This window comes from Humulus lupulus, chromosome 9 (assembly GCF_963169125.1).
Source record: "Humulus lupulus chromosome 9, drHumLupu1.1, whole genome shotgun sequence".
Lineage (NCBI taxonomy): Eukaryota > Viridiplantae > Streptophyta > Magnoliopsida > Rosales > Cannabaceae > Humulus > Humulus lupulus.
The window spans coordinates 115,983,105-115,997,873 of NC_084801.1; the positions used below are offsets into that span (position 1 = coordinate 115,983,105).

General features: G+C 34.4%; 1 protein-coding gene across 2 annotated transcripts; it reads left to right on the forward strand.

Annotated features, from left to right (window-relative positions):
• The first annotated feature begins 5,933 nt into the window (after positions 1–5,933).
• Positions 5,934–9,068, forward strand: LOC133801979 (E3 ubiquitin-protein ligase RMA1H1-like). 2 transcript variants are annotated; one of them, XM_062240212.1, is made up of 2 exons: positions 5,934–6,123; positions 8,150–9,068. In XM_062240212.1, the coding sequence occupies exon 2, from the start codon at positions 8,189–8,191 to the stop codon at positions 8,915–8,917; it is 729 nt and encodes a 242-aa protein (XP_062096196.1). In that variant the 5' UTR covers positions 5,934–6,123; positions 8,150–8,188; the 3' UTR covers positions 8,918–9,068. The 2 variants fall into 2 exon arrangements, with proteins under 2 accessions (XP_062096196.1, XP_062096197.1); XM_062240213.1 differs by lacking the exon at positions 5,934–6,123 and adding an exon at positions 6,124–6,255.
• The last annotated feature ends 5,701 nt before the right edge of the window (positions 9,069–14,769 follow it).

Below are 14,769 nucleotides of genomic sequence, written 5' to 3' on the forward strand. Positions count from 1 at the left end.
TTGGTCGCGCCATAGCTAATCACGTTTTTGGGACGGTCATGACTACAACGAAGCTGATTCTGGCCAAGGGAATGCTGGTCGAGGGCAAAGAGAGAGAGGTGGAGCAAGGAACCCCCCACCAAGAGAAAATAGGCATGCAAGCCAGAACGCTGGGGGGTAGCCTAGGAAGCCTAAGATTTTTGATCGGTTAGGTGCTAGCGAACAAAGGCACAGAGATGATGACTTCAGGGATGTCCTCAACGGCAGGCGCGAAAGGCACGATGAGTACGCTCCTTCGGCACCAGTCGCCTTAGCGATACCAGACGCAATACAAGCCCAGATCGATGCACTAAACCAAGCTATCCAGTAGCTGGTGGGGGAGCCGAACATCTCATATCAAGTATGATCGGAGAAGAGGCACTCCATTCATACAAAGAATAGCAATGGCAAAAACCCCTAGCAAATTCAAGATGTCAGTATTGCCAAACTTCGATGGATATGGGGACCCGATATCTCATGTGAATAAATTTGAGATACAAATGGACATCCAGAAGGTGTCGGATGATGCTCACTGCAGAATCTTTCCAGGGTTGTGAAGAGGTCCAACTCGATGAGGCAGATCCGACCAGGGTTGTGAAAGTCGGTAAAAACTTAGAGACATCAACAAAGCAAAAGTTGGTGGAATTTTTGAAGAAGAACCAGGAAGTATTTGCCTAGTTGCATAAAGACAAGGTTGGAATTGACCCAGCAGTTATCAACCATGTCCTGAACATAGATAAAGGCTTTCCACCAGTGCAACAAAAAAGAAGGCTGCTCGACAAAGACAGATCGAAGGCTCTAAAGGAAGAAGTCGAGAAGCTATAGGAGAACAGATTCATTAGGGTAGTGTATTATCCATCGTGGGTCTCTAATCCCGTACTAGTCCCCAAGCCAAATGGCAAATGGATAACATGCGTGGATTTCACAGACCTTAATAAAGCCTGCCCAAAAGATTGTTTCCCGCTCCCAAGGATTGACCAGCTGGTCGATGCCACTTCAGGGCACGAGATCCTATCATTCATGGATGCATACTCTGGGTACAATCAGATCAGCATGCACCCACCTGATGAGGTTCACACTAGCTTTCGGACTGATACAGGGCTTTACTATTACAAAGTAATGCCCTTTAATTTGAAAAACCCTGGTGTGACTTACTAGCGATTAGTCAATAACATGCTCAAGGAGTTGATCGGTACAAACATGGAAGTATATGTTGATGACATGCTGGTTAAGTCGAAAAAGGCAGAAAAACACATAGGGGACCTGCAAGAGTGCTTCAACGTCTTGAACAAATATCAGATGAAGCTGAATCCCCTCAAGTGTTCCTTCGGAGTTGGATCAGGGAAATTTTTGGGATTTATAGTGAACTCACGGGGAATTGAAGCTAATCCCGAAAAAATCAAGGCCCTGGTCGATATGAAATCGCCAACAAAGATAAAATATGTTCAAAGTTTAACCGGGAGAATTGCCGCTCTAAGTAGATTTATCTCCAAATCGACGGACAAGTGTGTCCCATTTTTTAATCTACTTAGGGGCAATAAGAAATTTGAGTGGATGAAGGAGTGCGAGCAGGCTTTCCAGGCTCTGAAGTCTCATATGTCGCAGCCACCGATTCTATCTAAGCCGGTTGAAAAAGAAACTTTGTTCATCTATTTGGCGGTCACAGAATATGCTGCTAGTGCTGTCTTGGTAAGAGAGGAGGAAAATGTGCAAAAATCTGTATATTATGTAAGAAAAAGGCTAATAGGAGCATAGCTGCGCTACCCGCCCATTGAAAAATTAGCCTACTGCTTTATCTTAGCCTCCAAAAAGCTACGACCATACTTTCAAGCTCACCCCATCACAGTACTAACCGACCAACCCCTACACCAAGTTCTGCAAAAGCCAAAAGCCACTGGTCGATTATTGAAATGGGCAGTTGAACTTGGGTAGTTTGAAATTTCTTACTTACCACGAGAAACAGTAAAAGGGCAAGCTCTGGTCGACTTTGTCGCAGAGCTCACTGGGCTTCAAGACAGTGAACAGACAGAAGAGCATGAGCCTCAAAGCCAAACTCCCACTTGGAGGTTGTTTACAGACGACTCTTCTAACGAACATCACGCTGGATCCGGAGTGATTTTGGTAACGCCTGAAGGACATCGATTCCACTGCACAATTAGATTCAACTTCACAGCGTCTAATAATGAAGCCAAGTATGAAGCGCTGCTCGCAGGTTTACGATTAGCCAGGGACATGAATATAAAGTCACTTGAAATCTATAGTGACTCCTAGTTGGTGGTTAATTAGATTACTGGAGAATATCAAGTCAGGGGTCTGAAGATGGTTGCTTACTTGAACAAAGCAAAGGATTTGTTGGCGCAGTTTGAAAAATAAACACTCCAGCAAGTACCTCGCGACCAGAACTCAAACGCTGATGCTTTGGCCAAATTAGCAAGTGCAAAGGATGCTGACACCCTGAATATAATGCCTATTGAACGTCTGTCCGCACCAAGCATCAGAGCAGAAGAAGCCTCTCTGGTAATTCAGGCAGAAGATACGTGGATGGCACCTTTCATTGAGTACTTGGCGCATGGAATGTTGTCGACGGAAACAAAGCGAGGGCCCTCCAGAGGCAGTCTGCTCGATTTATCTTGGTCGACGGAATTCTATACCGAAGGGGGTACTCAATGCCACTCCTAAGATGCGTCTCAAAAGAAAAGGCCAAAGAATTAATGTGAGAAGTCCATGAAGGTTTCTGTGGAGATCACACTGGGGGGTAGAGTTTATCAAAAAAGATCCTAAGGCAATGATACTTCTGGCCAACAATGAATGAAGACTCTGTGGATTTTGTTCGTAAATGTGACAAGTGTTAGAGATTCTCCAAGATACCATGAGCAGCCCCCAACAAACTAAAGCAGATGAGTCATGGCCATTCGCAGTATGGGGAATAGACTTAATCGGGTCTTTACCCACAGGAAAAGGCGACGCCAAATATGCCGTGATGGCTGTTGATTACTTCACGAAGTGGGCCGAAGCTGAGCCACTTGCAACCATAACGACCAAAAAAGTGCTGGACTTTGTGGTAAAAAACATAGTGTGTTGCTATGGGTTGCCAAGAAAAATTGTCTCAAACAATGGCACGCAGTTTGATAGTAATCTGTTCATGGATTTTTGCAAAAGGCACGGGATTATCAAAAGATTTTCTTCAGTAACTCATCCGCAGGCAAACAGACAAGTCGAGGCTGTCAACAAGACACTAAAGGATACTCTGAAGAAAAGACTCGAAGAAGCAAAGGGTGCATGGCCAGAGCAGTTTCCTGAAGTCCTCTGGTCGTATAGAACGTCCCATCGAACAGAAACAAGCCATACTCCATTTTTCTTGGCTTATGGATATGAAGCAATGTTGCATGTTGAATTAGATCTACCATCACATCGACGAATGGCATACGATCAAGACACTAATAGCCAGTTATTGATGGAATATTTGGATTTGGTCGATGAAAGGCACAAGCAAGCCCAACTCCGACTAGCAGCTTACCAGCAAAAGGTCGCCCGGTATTTCAACTCTAAAGTACGTGAAAGAAAATTTAATGTGGGAGATTTGGTACTTAGAAGAGTTTTCCTTGACACCCGCGATCAAGCTGCTGGAGTACTCAGGCCTAACTGGGAAGGACCATACCAAATCGAAGAAGTTCTCCATCCAGACACTTATAACCTTGCTTTCTTAAATGGAGATCTCATTCCTTGCTATTGGAATGGAGAACACCTACGCAAGTACTATCAATAAACAATTATTCTTAAAGAATTGGCTTGTATTAATTTTACTTTTTACAAGTTTATGAACAAGGGTTAGTCAATCTTGTGACTGATCGCTTATAAGTGTAAGATCATATTTTTGATCACTCGTACATACACGATTGTCCATTTATTACGAGGAATAAAAGGGACTATGCGCAACCAGTCAATCTTGCCAACTATTATATTTATTACAAGTATTTGCTCATTACGTATGTTGTTTTGCTATATTATCATTTTTTTATAAATGTCTATTACGAGCAGTTATGTTCGAACAGGTCTTGGTCAAGGCAAGTGATCGAGGACCTAAAGCTCCTCAATCACTTGGGGGGCATATAAGGTATCTAGTATGCAAAGCATATCGACAAGTATATGTAAACACACGAGCAAAATAAGTGAAAACATGCTACGATACTTAGAGTATTTTTCAAAATTTTGTTTAAATTTTGTTAAATCAAATCAGAGTACTATGCTAAGTTTGGTCATGCGAACATATGTTATAATAAAATAAAAATATTATAATGTCAAGAGAAATCCTTTACACTGCGAGCAGTTACTGCTCGGATGTAATTGTATGTTAAAAGGAAAAGCTGCTCGTGCAACAATAAAAATATAAATTGTCTCGATACTACGAATCGAGGTCCGTGTGTCCCAAATTACAGAGTTAAATAAAAACAACAAAAATTATGAAGCAGGAGGGTCTTGAGGAGTTTGCTGGTCGACGGAGGCCCTGATTTCCTCTTCCACGCCATCAATGCCTGTAGCCAAGGAGATTTCAGATTTTCGCTCTCTCCTCTTCTTCAAGGCGAGCAAGGCACCTGTTTATTTCAGATTGCCTCAGGCGTTCGGAGAGATAGCTGAAGTTTGCCTCACGGTTATGCTTCCAGAATGCGTAGAAGCAGTTGAAGGTGGCACCCTTATACCTCTCCAAGTTGCTGGCATTGGTCTCCTCGAGCTCTTTGATGCACTCCTCCAACCCCTCAGTCTCCTTTCTGCTGATGACCAAATCATCTTGAAGCTTGGAGGCTTCCTTGAAATTAAGCAAAGAAGTTTAATTTAAGAAGAGGAGGACGAAGTGCAACCAACTTTGATTTATGATTTATTTTATATTGTAAAAGAAAAACAAAGTAAAAAAAATTTATTTGTTATTAATTAGATTTTTAATTTTTGAGTATTTAAATATTTATTTAATTGCTTTGAAGATGTTAGTATTGTTTATTTTTTTAATCATTTAAAATATATATTTTTAAGAAAAAAATGAGGTTCTCTTAAAAATTAAATAAATTAGTTTTAATAAAAGGACACAATTTGGTAGCGGTTAAAATTTGGAGGGCAAAATTACTAATTATTCTACATATGACAGTGACATATCAACAAACAAAATGTCACATCATCAATCTGTTAGCCACCCAGGGCGAAATCTAATAAAAATCTCATATTTGAGTAACGTGCATAATTCAAGAGAAATTTTTAACATCACGAATCATTCTGGAAGCACGATCATATAGTGGTCATAGTTCGGCGAATAAAATTGCAATTTATTATTATTATTGGGGACGACTAAAATGTCACATCATCAATCTGTTAGATACCTATGACAAAATGTAATAGAAATCTCGTTTCACTAACGTGCATAATTTGGAAATTTTTTTAACATGGCTAATTATTCCGAAGGCATAGTCATATAATATTCGGACCAAAAATACTATTTATTCTAGGGTTTATACCTTTTTAGACCTTGTGTTTTACTTCATTACTTGTTTGGACCTTGTGTTTTGAAAAATTATTTTTTGGACCTTGTGTTTTGTAAAATAGTTCAAATAGGCCCCTAAACCTGATTTTGATGAACAAAAAATTGAATATAACAACACAGTTCTTAAGTAGAATAAGTGTATTTTTGTTCTGAGTTGTAAGTTTGATGAATTATTTGTGATTTTAGTTCAAAAAAACTTTGATCAAAATCGAGTTTAGGGGTCTATTTAAACTATTTTAGAAAATACAGAATACAAAATATAATTTGTCAAAACATATGATACAAACAAAATAACGAGATAAAATACATGATTATAAAACTATAAACCTTTGTTCTAATATTAATAACAAGAGTAAGTTTTGGTTTGGTAAAGAGGCAAAGTGGTGAAGTTGAGCAAGCATAATTGGATTCGTCTATAAGAAGCCGACGAAACTCACGCCTTGCCAATCCACTCAAACGCCTTGTCTCTCTCTCTCTCTCTTCTTCTTCTTTATCAATCGCCATTGAAAGAAACTTCTCCCAAGCTCTCCAAGCTTCCAATACACCACTCTAATTTATCTACTGGTCATCATCTTTCGGTACGTCTATACATATATAAGTGTGTGTTCTTTTCGGTTGACCTACAAATTTTCCTGTAAGTCGGAGAAAGATTAGATTTTTGTGTTTTCCATATCTGGGTTAAGCTTGTTTAGCTTATATATTCTGAAAAGGTATGCATTTTTTTCTTTTTCCCATTTAGGTTTCCCTGCATATTTTTCTTGGTAACCAAACGGAAATGTGAAAAAATTATCCATTTGCGATTTGCATGCCGTCTAACACTAGAACAGCTTTCACTATAGAGCTAATTAGGGTTTTGTGCTGTGTTGAACTGTTTGTGTCTTAAGATTAAGAAGGTTTAAGCTTTAGTTTTAATCTTTTTGTCTCAGATCCAGCTCCACCTTAGAAAAATCTCTTTGATAAAACCAACTTGTTCTCTTGTGAGAAAAATGGTTGGGTTTTCGACTGTTTGTTCTCCATAGCTAACCAGTTCCTCTGCCTCTGAAACTACCTGGGTCTACCCCAAGATTTTTTTTTTTTGCTTATTCATTGTGCTCTATCACATTACCATAACCAAACTGCACTTAGGTTTTCTTTTTTTGCCATTTTATTCAAATTGGAGTATAATTGTCTTGGTCTTTGGTTCCATCAATTTGGGGGGTGTTACTGTTTAATGGTTTTGTTTGGTGTTTGGGGTTGAACAGTTGGTATGAGACAGAGCCAATGATGCATTAATAACTCAGACAGATCAGATCAAAGTCACCTCTTAGAGTTGGCTTTGGAATCTCTGGTGTGAATGACTTGTTTTGTTTTAGACCAGAGAATACTTGTTCACTGAAAATTCACATGTCTGTGCCAATGAATGGAGTTTTTTGTGAAAACATTTAATACTTGTTACATCTCTCTTTTCCATTGAGAGAGAGAGAGAGAGAGAGTGGCTTGTATTGTTTTAGGTCATAGAATACGTATTAACTGAAAAATCTCATGTCTGTGCCAGTTAATGGAGTTTTTGTCAAACATTTAATACTTACATGAAACATTTCCATGTCACTTTTCCATATATATATATAATGGGAAATTCTAAGGTAAGGTACTATACGATAAGGTACGAAGTTATTGATTCTAGTCATAATAGACCTTTTGCGAAATTTCGAAAAAATCAAAATAATTTATAGAAAAAGACACACAATAGACTATTTAAATTTGATATTAACATTGTAAATTATTTGAACTTTTTCAAAATTACTATAATTACAATTACAATTACAATGAACACAGTCAAAATTGATTTACGTGCCTAAAATAAGACATTAGTGATGCCTTATCGGAGCGGGCCTTGTAAGAGGTGTTGAAAGTTTTAATGGGTGTTGTTGCATCTCAAGATAGCAATGGATGTCTACTCATCATCCCAAGCTATTTCCTAGTAAAATGTTAAATCAATGAGCTAGCATTCAAAATTATTTAATATCAGGATTACTTAAAGATAAGATTTTGGAATCAGAACGTCTTGTCTATTATGTGAGTTGTTTTCTTTATTTTTAATATACGGTGCATAATTTATTCAAATGGGTGAAAGTGAAACTTTTGTATTATTCTTAAGTTTTTTCTAAGCAAAATGTTGTTGTTACAAGCATGCCTATATAATGAATTTATATCTTATTACCTTTTTAATGGCTCGAGTTATATGTAAAGTGTCTGATCTTATGGTGGGGTCACTTTTATTAAATGCTTTACTTCTGAATTTAGATCAATCAATGGTTCTTACAACAAGAAAATATGGTAAGATATTATTTGTGGGGTAATCGGTGAAAAATCAATATTTTTTTATTGTTACTTTGCAAAATGATCTCTAAATAGGATTTTGAGTGTGTTTAGAAGGTTATTTTGCAAATAATTATCGTGACTATTATGCAAAATGACTAATTTTTTTTATTATAGCCAAACACCCCTTTGTGTGAATGGTCTTAAAATGTTATTCTTTTCAATGCTAATGGCTTTTTTTTGTTTGTTAAAACTTGAGGAAGTTGGGCACTGAACTCTGGTTTCAATTTTTATATTTATTTACAGAATTAGTGGCCAAAACAAGTATTAAGAAAGGAAGAAATCATGGCTATGCAGCATTGCTATGCTCATGAATGGAAACCCATCACTGGTGCAGCAAGCTCTGAAAATTCAAATGGTTCTTTTGACTGTAATATCTGTTTAGACTTTGCACATGAGCCAATAGTCACACTATGTGGCCATCTTTACTGCTGGCCTTGTATCTATAAATGGCTTCATGTCCAGAGTGCCTCTCTTGCCTCTGATGAGCACCCTCAGTGCCCTGTTTGCAAGGCAGACATATCACACACTACTATGGTCCCTCTCTATGGGAGGGGTGGCCACACCACATCTGAACCCGAGCTACAAGGCAAGGCGGTCAGGATGGGAATGGCAATACCGCCTAGACCATCAGCTTGTGGTGCACAAACCGCACTTGCATCCACTACTACTCGTTCTGGTCAGCAACTTCCCTATCGAAATCCTTATCAGAACCAACACTACAATTCTCATCAGTATGACAACTATGATGAGGATTCATTGTCGCCAATGCTCAATCTTAGTGGCACACCAATGACAGGTTTTTCTCATCCAGCGGTGGGGATGTTTGGGGATATGGTTTATGCCAGGGTGTTTGGAAATTCGGAGAGCTTGTACTCGTATCCAAACTCGTATAGGCTACTGGGGAGTAGTAATCCAAGGCTGAGGAGGCAAGAGATGCAGGCTGATAAGTCACTTAACAGAATTTCCATTTTTCTCTTTTGTTGCTTTCTTCTATGCCTTGTTGTCTTCTGATTCTTGTTTTGGATTATTCTTACTTTGCCCCTTTGTACACATTGTAGAGAAAAAAATAGAGGTGAGCTTAGTAAAAACATAGATATACATGAATTGAGATTGAGATGTGTTATATATATATATATTAAGTCAATATTTACCGATAGTGTTACATATATTTTAGGATTGAGAAACAGTTGACATTTAATGATATTGTTGTTTAGAGAAACTTCCTAGTTGTTTAATAGCAAGATTCTCAACCCAACTAATCCTACTTGTGGTTAGAATTTAGAAAGTTGTCAACTAGTTCTTGGGAATAGAATTTTATCAACAAATTAAAAATTTGGCTCTATTGGCTGCCAAAGGAAAAGAAATAAAGTATGAAACATAATGGAAGCCTTATTAAATATATAATATTTCATATAACTATTTATTTAATAGCATTGGAAAAATGCTATACATAAAATGAAATATATAAATATAAGAATTAATTCATTCTCCATAATTGATAAGTAGTGACCTCATATTCAAAAGTAGTTAAACTACAAATTGACATGTGTATTAAAATATTTGTAATATGTTTTTGTTACAGAACATCCTTTATTTGTCTAATTCAGTCAATGTATTAAAATAATTGGTGATATATTGACACTTGTATTTTTATTTGATTAATCAATGAATTAAATCAAATTAATAAAATAAGGGTTGGAAATTATACTTAAGAAACTTTCTCTTCCTATTTTCTCACATGGGACAAATACCTTTTTCTTTTCTTAAAATACAATGATCTGAATTTCGTGGAAAATTATAAATTTTATCCAACTATGACAGTCTTATCATTTACTCATTAAAAGTCTCATAATCCCACTTTAAAAATAATTATGTAATTAGAAAAATTCTCAATCATTACACATACAATTTACGTAAAAAAATATGTGTCTAAAATTACTCAAATTATAATTGAATTCTGACCAATAAACACCCATGAACGTGAGAAAAATGTCAACAACCCTAAATAGTACCACTTGTAATTGATAATGAAGGTAGGGTTGGATTCACCAATAATAGTATTTAAGATTAAGAAGTAGAGTAGTACATTACATTCTAAAAATAGTCCAACATATCTGGCCTTGAGCCCTGTGCAAGGCGGATTGAGGACTATATTACAATGTGGAGCCATGTTACTTAATTTCATTTTTGGAAAGATAAATTTAATGTTATATGCATGATAATTTTTTTAAATTTTTTAATATGCTAATATAAGGTACTATCTCAAATATATGATAATTTCAAATTTTTAGATAAAAATACCCCTAATATTCAAACAATAAATTTTTCTCTTAATTCGAACTTTCTCTTTTTCTAACATATCTCATTCTCTCACTCTCTCATTCTAATATTGTAGATATCGAAAAAATATCAAAATTTAAAGAAAATAAATAATTTGAAACAGACATTTGAGTGAAAAAAATATAAATCTCCAAAATTTTCGTCAAATTTCAGTGCAAAACATCGAAATTGTATCGAAAAAGCATCGTTTTGACCAAAAATCAAGTTTTCAGGATTGCATCGCATCAACATCTAAACATCATCAATTTTGCATCGAAACACCATCGATTTTGCATCGAAAAAACAACTTTTCATGATTGCATCACAATAACATTGAAACACCATTGATTTTGCATCGAAACACCATCGAAAAAGCATCGTTTTGGCCAAAAATAAAGTTTTCATGATTGCATCGCAACAACATCGAAACACCATCGATTTTGCATCGAAAAAACATCGTTTTGGCCAAAAAACAAGTTTTCATGATTGCATCGCAAGAGTATTGAAACACCATCGAAAAAGTATCGTTTTGGCCAAAAATAAGTTTTCATGATTGCATCGCAACAGATCGAAACACCATCGATTTTGCATCGAAAAAGCATCGTTTTGGCCAAGAAATAAGTTTTCATAATTGCATCGCAAGAGCATCGAAACACCATCGATTTTGCATTAAAACACTATCGATTTTGTATTGAAATTGCATCGAAACACCATTGAAATTTCGATACAAAATCAATGGTGTTTCGATGCTCTTCCAATGCAATCATGAAAACTTGTTTTTTTTTTGCCAAAACGATGCTTTTTCGATGCAAAATCGATGATGTTTCGATGCAATCATTTAAACTTGATTTTTGGCCAAAATGATGCTTTTTCGATGTGATTTCGATGCTCTGCACTAAAATTTGAAGAAAACTTTGGAGGTTCATATTTTGTCACTCAAATATCAGTTTGAGATGATTTTTTTTTTAAATTTTGATATTTTTTCAAGATCTATAAGATTAGAATGAGAGAGAGAGTGAGAGAATGAGACGTGTTAGAGAGAGAGAGAGTTCAGATTGAGAGAGAAAATGAGTGTTTGAATGTTAGGGGTGTTTTTGTCTAAAAAATTGAAACTGTCATATATTTGGGATAGTAACTTATGTTGGCATAATAAATTTTTTTACTAAGTTATCATGCATATAACATGAAATTTCCCTTTGGAAATCGCCATGGAGGTGTTATTATTAATAAATTAGATAATATATTAATGAAATTTTTGGGGTAGTGATTGTGTTGATAGGTTTTTTTTGGTACACATACAAGTTATAACTCTATTTTTTTACATAACAATGTATAATGTAATTATAGGAGACTTCTCACAAATTTTCAAAAAATTTAGGATGCCGAAATCAAGATTCAATCAGCTTGTTGCACGCGTGCTTGTTTCAATAAATATTGCACACGCATATAAATATTGAAACAAGCAAGCGTGCAACAAGCTGATTGAATCTTGATTTCGGCATCCTACATTATTCAAAATTTCTTGAAAATTTCTGGAAGGTCCCATGTAATTACATTATTTACCATAATGTAAAAAATTAAAGTTGCAGCTTATTTATGTGCCAAAAATACTAAAAATACTTATAGGTAATGATTAAAAATAACTATAGTGGTAACCATATATAAATGTTGTACTCCAAAATAAATACGAGCTGAATTACTCAGCACGGGGTACAGCTGACAGACAAGCGTATGAAGAAAGCGTACAAATAGAACATCTACCAACTCTGGAGTGAGCAGCTCAAGTCAAACTTGACAGTTTACGACGACCAGATAGTCTCCAGATCGCCTCTCGTGCCAACAACTTAGTTCGAGATACGAGAGAACCAAACCGCCTTCATGAAATTCTGAGCATGACCTGTATCAATTCAGAGTATTTCTTCGATATCCAGCTCGAACGAAGTGTTTACCTTGCGGAAGCCTGATCATGACGTACAGTGAAGGATCCCAAAAGACTTGGAGATTCCTTATACACTAATTAATGCTTAGATATTATTTATTACCCGATATTGGGGGCATAGAATCAATATGCATTAATGTATTTATATAAATGAGATGTTACCCAAAAATGTATGTTACCGTATTTATGCACAGTTACCCAAAACTGTCCAGAAAAATTTCCTATAAATACAGGGGAGAATGGATAGAAATGGATATAACATTTTGTATACTGAAACTCTGGTGAAATTGTGACAAACAATCTCACGGTGAGAACAAAACATATCAATAAGAATGACTCGTGAACTAGGTAGATTTTAACCACTGAACCACGTAAAAAGTGTGTGAGTGTTCTTAATACTTTTTATTTGTCAAATTACAGTTTAGCAAGAGCCTAATATCTCTATTTTCAGATTTCTTAATCTACTGTTGGCAAAAAACCGCGTCAATAATAAATATACAACTTCCCTTTCAATATATATATATATATATATAGATATAAATATAAATTTGTGAGAATAAATTTTTTTTAAGTAGTTTACATTCTGACCTACTTTTGATATTTTTTTTTGTAAAATGACCTCTATCTAAAAATTCGATTAGTAGATGTCTAAAAGTGTCTATCGACTCTTTGAATTTTTTGAGAAGTATAGAAATCGTATTATTTAGTGCCCACATCCTTTATTTATTTCATTATACTCTCATCGCTACACTGTTTCAATAGTCCCTTATTATTAATAGATTTTACTTTAAGTGGTCCCCTAATTAAATCACCAAACAACCTCCTTCCTTGACTTCACATCAAGAAGAAAAAAAGGGTAGAAAAATCAATTGACAGAATAGTTAAGTTAGGTTAGGTTAGACTATGCTCTCACAGATTAAATAAAATAATTTGTTTCATTCGAGAGGCAGTTTGGATCAATGAAAAATTAAATCTATCATAAATCTCTCTAAATTAGTGAGTAAGTTGGCATATATTATTTCGTTCTATCTTAATTGTTAGAGGAATACTTTTCATCATTTATGTTCTCAATTTAGCTTTTATAATAATATTTCTAAGGGTTTATATATTTTTAGAACCTGTGTTTTGACTCATTACTTGTTTGGACCTTGTGTTTTGATAAATTACTTTTTGGACCCTGTATTTTGTAAAATAGTTCAAATAGGCCCCTAAACTTGATTTTGATGAATAAAAAATTGAATATAACAATACAGTTCTTAGGCAGAATGATTAGATTTTTGTTTTGAGTTGTTAGTTTGATGAATTATTTGTGATTTTAGTTCAAAAAACTTTGATCAAAATCAAGTTTAGGGGTCTATTTGAACTATTTTAGAAAACACAGGGTTCAAAAAATAATTTGTCAAAATACAGGGTCCAAACAGGTAATGAGACAAAACACAGAATCAAAAAAGATATAAACCCTATTTCTAACTTTAACTTTCGAAAGGCTAATTTTTATGATAATTTTGTTAGTAATTTAACTAATTTAGAAGCAAGAAAGACTTGATTGTTACTAATTCATGGATTTTTTTTTCAAGGACTAAATAGTTCGCAACTAAACAATTTAGAGATATTTTTAGTGTCAAATATGAAATGGAACTAGTTTATTTTTATACCTTAAAATTTATACAAGCGCTCAAGCTAAATTTACCATATTGCTAAAGTTAAAAGTCGATTTATTCATATTTACATCCTTTGTAATTTTAGAGTGCAACCTCAACCAACAATGATTAATAGTTAATTACCAAAATATAATAGGCTTATTTTTATGTTAAATACTTTCTTCATTTATAAAATTTCATGTTTATAATTCTAACAGATAGGGTGTATTTATTAAAAATGAATTTGCATAATTAAGTTAAACTATTAGACTTAAAATTATGTATTTTGGTTATTTTACATAAGGCTAAATATATAATATATCTTTTTAAATAATATATTCATATAAAATGAAGGTGCCAATATAGCTCCCATTCCCTCTATAAATCATGCCATAAATTTATTTAACAAAATACATAAAATGTTCTACTATAATTTTATTATAAATGTATAATAATATAGATGATTTTATTAAATATTATCTATACTAGATTTGATTTTTCTTTATAGTTTTTTTAATATGTATATTTATTGAATCAACTTTTTTAGATGTATTTTATTAAATTGAATTAAAATATGCATATATAGGTATAGAGGTCATTTTATTTCAAAATGGATTATTGGCGGAAGAAGTTGGTCATATATGATGGTGAAGTGTAAGATGACATAGGAAAACAACAAAAAAATTAGCTGATCAACATTAGGTGCTAAAGTTATTCCACTTCTATCAACTATCATAATTGAATCTATACAAACTTTTATGGCTTTTAATAATGTAAAAAAAAAGAAGCAAAACAAGGTCATGAAAGTCTTTACCTTTTCACCTATCTTTGTTATTAAATTATTTGATTATTCCTCCCAATTTACATAAAATGAATATATAGTTACATAAGTTATGTATTTATTCAATTTTTATGATCAATTTGATAATTTATCAAAATTGTAATTTCTTTTAATACAATTAGAC

Bases quoted from the DNA above. Each gene is read 5' to 3' on its own strand.
- LOC133801979 (XM_062240212.1), top strand. From the start codon at position 8,189: ATGGCTATGCAGCATTGCTATGCTCATGAATGGAAACCCATCACTGGT.